The sequence below is a fragment of the Solanum tuberosum genome, unplaced genomic scaffold (genome assembly GCF_000226075.1).
Source record: "Solanum tuberosum cultivar DM 1-3 516 R44 unplaced genomic scaffold, SolTub_3.0 scf00008, whole genome shotgun sequence".
In the NCBI taxonomy this organism is placed as follows: domain Eukaryota; kingdom Viridiplantae; phylum Streptophyta; class Magnoliopsida; order Solanales; family Solanaceae; genus Solanum; species Solanum tuberosum.
This window is the reverse complement of record NW_006238934.1, coordinates 1,384,040-1,390,665: the sequence shown is the minus strand read 5'-3', so window position 1 is coordinate 1,390,665 and position 6,626 is coordinate 1,384,040. Positions and strand designations below refer to the sequence as shown.

Here is a 6,626-nt window from a genome sequence, read left to right as displayed (position 1 = left end):
TTAAAAATAAAAGATAAAAAATTCATTCATAAATCAAACACTAAAAATCTTTTCCAGAAAATATTTTCTACTCACCAACCAAACATGAGAAAATAAGTCAAAAATCAACTTGTTTTCCAGGGAAACATTTTCCTTCATACCAAACACACCCTAAAGGCCTTCTTAGGATGAATAAATTGGATTTTCCCACCTTTCGAAGAAGACTAATACCTGAAAATTTGATCCACCTTGAATACTTTTATTTATATGCATTAACAATTGTAGTTTAAATTCATTAGTATAGTTGTTTTGTTTTGTTAAGATCTCTCTGGATCAGTTGCTTAATAGGATAGGATCTTTCTTACCCTAAGATGTAAAAGGAGGTTAGGCGCCCCCTCCATTTGGTTGTTAATTTCATTAAGTTTTGTTGGGAAAAAAATAGAAACTGTTAGCGGGATCTTTTTAGTTTTCTGTTAGTGTTCGAATTTTCTAGCTAAATTAACATTAACTATTTAACAAACAATTAAAAAAAATTAATTAGGATTATTTTTAAAAAATTGGAAAAGCCATTCAAATATTACTCTACAATCGAAGTTATTAAAGACTATGAATTTATATTTAAAAAGAGGAATCAGATGATTAATAAAGATTGTAACACTTACTATGATTACTGCAAGATTTTTTTTACCAGATTATTATTTTCTGGACAAAAATTTTATTAATCCAAGCATGGATTTCATGTGTTTATTTCTTTCTTTAAAGAAATACTCCCTCTATCCCTAATTAATTTTCACTTTTAAATTGACACACCTATTAAGAAATTAAGTATTGACATAGTGAGTTTACCATTTTACCCCTATTAATTATGGAGTTGATGAATTAAAAATTTAAGATTTTCAAGAAAATCTACATTTTTCAAAGTAATTAATTGAGGGTATAATAGGTAAAAAAATATTGTCCTTTCTTATTTTGTCAAAATGAACAAGTAATTAGAGATAATTAAAAAAAATAGACAAGTAATTAGGGACAGAGGAAGAGGAAGTAATAAAGAGTAGTATTGTTACAAATTTTATCCGAGTATCATCTTACTAGTTTTGATCATTTAAATTTGTTTTAAAACAAATATTTTTTTATCTTCATCAAATGTTCATCCTAAATTAATGATAATAATATATTAGTGTAATCTTATAAATAAAATTTGGAGAATAATAATAGATAAACCTTATCCATATTTAAAAGAAAATAAAAAAATCGATAAACGGTTAGTACATAAGAGGGAGAAACGGAGAACGGTTGGCATACAAATGGCGCCAAAACTAAGAGAGAAAAAATTCATTATTTTTCCACTCATCAAAAACAGACAAAATTAGTAATTTCTCTATAACTTTATCTATTTATTTTTTTCTTCAGATTTTGACATTTCTGCCATTGCTAGGCTTATTATGAAGGTACGAGGATGACAAATATTCAGTAATTAATTTAATTTTTTCCAATATTTCTGAAGATATTTTATTGTCATGGATCTCAAAATTGATTACCCAGAAACAAATTAAATTTTGAAAGTTTACTTGTTAGATCCCATTAGATGCCTGACACGGTTTACGAGGCGGATCGGGTTCATCTAAACCTAAAATTTTCCTATGTGAGAATATAAATTTATGTATAAAATTGTCATAGATAGTAAGTAAGAACTTATAACCACTTAATGGTTGAAACCATAGAGATTAAATACTGGGTCCGCCCCTGACGGGTGGTTTCGTTTAAGGAAAATATTTTCGAGGGAAAATGTTTTCCATTAAGAAATAGATTATTCTTTGGAATTTTTTTTCTTCAATATTTGGTTTGGTATGGAAAAATAGGTGACATGATAATTGTACCAAGTGTAGTATAGATAGTAAAGTAAAACAACAATAACAAATCGAGTGAAATCCCATAAATGGGGTCGGAAAAGGATAGAGTGTATGCAGATATTACCCCTACTTCACGAGGTGGGGTAAGGTCTCGCGCATAAATTCTTACATTCCCTTTGATTTTGAATTGTGTTCTGTTACTCCTTGTTGATCCATCAGTTTTGGCTAATTCAGTATACATCACATGTATCAGGTGTAGGATGCTGGAAAACTCTAAATCAATTAGGTAGTATCTGTAGCTGGTTCACAAAGAGTATATTGTAACACAATGGGGAAGGGCTTGAGAAGTCGTCAAGAATGTAATCCTCCGGGATGCATGTTTGGGATACTTCATCATTTAAATCAACAACACCGGTGGCATCAAGTCAGGAAACGCCTCCCATACATAAAGCAGGGCGGTGCAAAGCATATTGTTGGTAAGAAAAACATTACTTATTGGTAGAATAGTTTCCTTAAATAGATATAGAAATGATCGGAAACAGACTCTCTACCCTACAAAGGTAGGGGTAAGGTCTGCGTATATCCTACCCTTCCCAGATTCCACTTGTGGGATTATATTGTGTATGTTGTCATAGATATAAAAATGATCATATTTTCATTCTATATAGCATTTCCAAACATGAAGGATTTGATGTTGGAGGCTTAAGCCTATTTATTGTGAAGTAGCATTGTCCATATTCAACTTATCATTTTAGTCTGCGGAGCCAGGAATTTTGCAAGGGTATTCAAGGTTTAAATACATGTACAAGAAGTAAATCTTGACTTATATACTCTGTACAATTTTCCGATGAAGGATGTCCAGTCACGCTATACACCACTCCTTTTAGTCCTTGACTACTATCATGATTTGACACTTAAAACAAGTGAGTAGAAAACAAAGTGTGATATACTGTTTCATTTTTTTCAGCGGCAGGAGATCGTGGGAGTAATGCAACTGCAACTGCAACTGATTCTTCTAACATTCCAGAAAAAATAGATGTCAAATCGGATGATTCCCCTGTAAGTAACCTGCTTCATGCTTGCCTCTTGCTATTCTTCCGCTTCTGTTTTGTCGTTGTTTCTTCTGATACATGTGCAAAGAGACAACATGTGTTTTGCACATAACTGTATATGCTAACAAATTCACTAATTCAGATTGTAGTGAAAGCAGAAGTCAAAACAGTAGCCACTCAGCATAAAAGTTCAATGAAGTCTCGTTTAAAAACTTTGATCACAAAAGAGCTACTATCAAGTAAAAGGGTCCAACATCGCCGAACTTTGTCCTGTCCTATAAGAATGCCGCTGGAACAAACTGCTCCTATTCGTTATCTAGGCCCTGCCAATGTAGAGCATTCTCCAAAAATTCGCCTAAATGATGAGATATTGCAGCAGCCTCAGAATAAGTATTCGTCCATTGCTACTTTGTTAGATCCACCCCTGCCGGAGAAGAGAAAGGATGCTGTTACCAACAACAAGAAATGTGAGTTGTGTGCTTCTATGCTTGATATGAATCACTTAAAGCAATGTGATACTAACAAGAACGGGAAACAACCAATTACAAACTTCAGTTTTCGTCGTACACAGTCACTTTATCTTAGGGAGCAGACTAAAAATGTGTCAGTTGAAGAGTCGAAGCTATTTTTGGATGCTCTTGATTTACTAAACATGAGAGAGGAGTTGTTCCTTAAAATATTACAGGACCCAAATTCTTCATTAGCACGTCAGTTACACGGTACACGTGCATCCAAAGGCTTAACCAAGTCCGTGTCATTTCCTTCGCGTCTGTCACTTGAAAAAATTGCTGCCAGGCCAAGCAATGATAAGAGCAGTCAAGACAAGTCACAAATTAGGGGTGAACTCTTGGGGTCTGCTGGATTTGAATCTGCAGAAAAGTTGAATAGACATTTAGTAACGAGGAACGAGGAGGAAGTCGCAAAAGATGTACTGACAAGACTTGAATCATTTGATAAGCTACCTCCGAGTTCATCTGCTGCACTCAAACACAAGCGCCACAATAGTAAACTTGTCCTTGCACGTTTCAGGAACTTGAAGGAGAAAATAACGCATGCTCTTAAGGAGAGTCGTAAGGAGAAGCATCGGATTGTTATGGATGCTGTCCTTCATAAGGTTCCACACGGTCGTAGGTCATTGAAGAATGTTAAACCAGATGGAAGTGACGGATCATTTTCAGAAAGTACGGGTAGCACTTCTCGCTGTCATTCTCCATTTAGCAAGAGTCAGATGAAATCCTTTAAGAGAACGTCATCGCTCAATGACTCGTTAGACAGTTATAGTAGATTACTTGAAACCTGCTTCAGTAGGGATGAAAAACAGAATAGCTCCGAAAGGTCGAGTTTGAGAGCATCTAGATCACCTTCACCAGCTAGAAGTAGGCCTATAGCCCTGGAGAGGATTCTTTCCTTACCTGATCTTAGGCATTACCCTTCTTTCCGAATTGAGGACACTCCCGAAGCTAGTTATTCAGAAACACTTGATACAGCTGCATCGACTGCATCCAGCAGCAACTTATATTTAGGGGCTACCAGGTCCAATGAACAAAAGTCCCTGGATATTCCTTTAGGTTCAGAAAAGAAAACTCAACAAGATTCATGTTCAGACTCAAAGATTCCAGAAAATTTTCTTGATGTTAGAGAGAATTCCGATGGCATTGGTGGCTTAAAGACGGAGGAAAACTCTTTTCCGGTTGAATACAATATGGATGACAATTCATCTACTAATTCCACTTTGGATGAACTGATTTCGACTACTTTGCCTGATATGATAATTCAAGAAGCTAGTACCATTCCAGCAGATCTCTCCGCGACTGAAGGTATTATTTTGAGGCAATCATACATTCTTCTCCCACTCTCCTTACATTTTGCACAACCTTAACCACTGAGCTATCTCTCTCCATTATTTCATTTTGTGTTAAAGTTTAATTATTAGCGTAGAAATCATATTTGACCTATATACTTGTGTTTTCATCACTGCTCATGCTATCAGCGACCAGTCCAACACAGTATTATCTCTCAGTCATCATTGAAAATTTTGTTGGCATTTATGTTAAGATAAGGTGCCTGCCGTCTTCAAATCTTGGGTCCGCCTCTGGTGGTGCATATTATACATTTGTATCCTTGCATAGACTCAAATATAGATAATAGATATAGGTGATCATATTCGCTGCAAGCATATTAGAACAAAAACCAAAACTTCTAAATTTCTGCTGCGATGTTTTTGTTGGCTAACTAACTGAATGAATCTGACATGGATTCCTCAGGTATAGCGGAAAATGCATTTGATACCAATGAAGAAGAAATATTACGCGATGAACAGACGACAAGTCTATTGCAAATTCAGGTGGATGAAAAAAACAAAGCTGAATTCAATTATGTAAAAGATGTACTGAACCTATCAGGCTTTAGTGGAAATGAATATATGAACCTTTCAGTATTTGAGGAACTTGGAGGATCTTTTCTTTCTCAACCCGAATGTTCAGGATACGCTGAAGAAAGCGGAAACTATGATCAACTTCTTCTATTTGATTTGATCAATGAGGTCTTACTACAACTTTACGAGAAATCATCGTTATACTGGCCAAAGGCCTTAACGTCTCGTTCTTATATCCATCCAATGCTACATGTTGGATACTATCTGCTTGAAGAGGTATGGAAAGATGTAAGCTGGTGGCTCAGCTTCAAACTGGAGAATGATCAATCATTACTTGATGATGCTGCGAGTCGTGATCTGGATAAAAGGGACAATTGGATGAACCTGCAATTTGATGCAGAGTGTGTTGGATTGGAGCTCGAGGAACTCATATTCGATGATCTTTTAGACGAGCTAATATTCATCGACGTTTATTAGTCCTTCTCAGGTAGGTGCATTACATTTCTTCTTCATAGAAATTGTTTAGCCAGTTCTCTCAGTTGATCACATCGAGAGTATAGGGAAAAAACTACTGATGAGTAAATATTTCGTAACAAAATTGTTTAGACTGTATAGATTTAGTAGATTCGGTTATTAAGCTCGGTGCATAAATAAGAAGATGCAGTTGAGTTTCTGTAGTATAATCAAGAAGTGGAGAGTGCTTACCATCCGAGCAACTCCCTATTGTCGTTATGTTCCATTGGAAGTACTAATAGATGTAAGTTATCCTGTTCAAGTGAAAATCTGTATTTTGTACTTGTATTTCAAAAATGTTTGTGGGAAAATTTCCAAATGAATGCTCAAGTTTAGGTGAAAAATTAAGTGAACAGCATTTGTATCTATGATTTTTTTTCTTACTCTGTGGCACAACACAAAGTATTCAAATGCTATTTAAAGTGAAGAGAATGAAAAATGTCAAGATGAAAATAACTGATACTTGTGTGGCTGCTGACAGGTATATGGTGAAATTAGTCGAAGTTCAGGCAAATTGGTTGGAACATCAATGTTATTTTTTTAAAATGAGGTCATTTGCACTTTTGTCCCTATCTCACTTTGTTGTGCGGCATAATATCTCATAAATTATGCTCGGGATCTTTTCATGTCTCCAAAGAACAATGAACTAGTTTTTATAACTACATTTTAGATTCAACAAGCCCGTCTAGCTCAGTTGGTAGAGCGCAAGGCTCTTAACCTTGTGGTCGTGGGTTCGAGCCCCACGGTGGGCGTTTATGAATATTTTTTTTTTAATTTTTCGTTCATCTGGTGCATGTATAATTCAATTATGATATATCTGATAATCTTGGTGGGCGTTTGTGACATTTTTTTTATTTT

At 35.2% G+C, this 6,626-nt stretch overlaps 1 protein-coding gene and 1 non-coding gene across 2 annotated transcripts; both read left to right on the top strand.

Annotated features, from left to right (window-relative positions):
- Positions 1-2,157: 2,157 nt before the first annotated feature.
- LOC102598990 (uncharacterized) lies at positions 2,158-5,757 on the top strand. The gene is made up of 4 exons (XM_006339222.2): positions 2,158-2,305; positions 2,797-2,888; positions 3,024-4,698; positions 5,146-5,757. The coding sequence occupies exons 1-4, from the start codon at positions 2,158-2,160 to the stop codon at positions 5,730-5,732; spliced, it is 2,502 nt and encodes an 833-aa protein (XP_006339284.1). The 3' UTR covers positions 5,733-5,757.
- Positions 5,758-6,447: 690 nt separating this feature from the next.
- Positions 6,448-6,520, top strand: TRNAK-CUU (transfer RNA lysine (anticodon CUU)). The gene has a single exon. It is a non-coding gene; the product is annotated as a tRNA-Lys (tRNA).
- Positions 6,521-6,626: the final 106 nt, after the last annotated feature.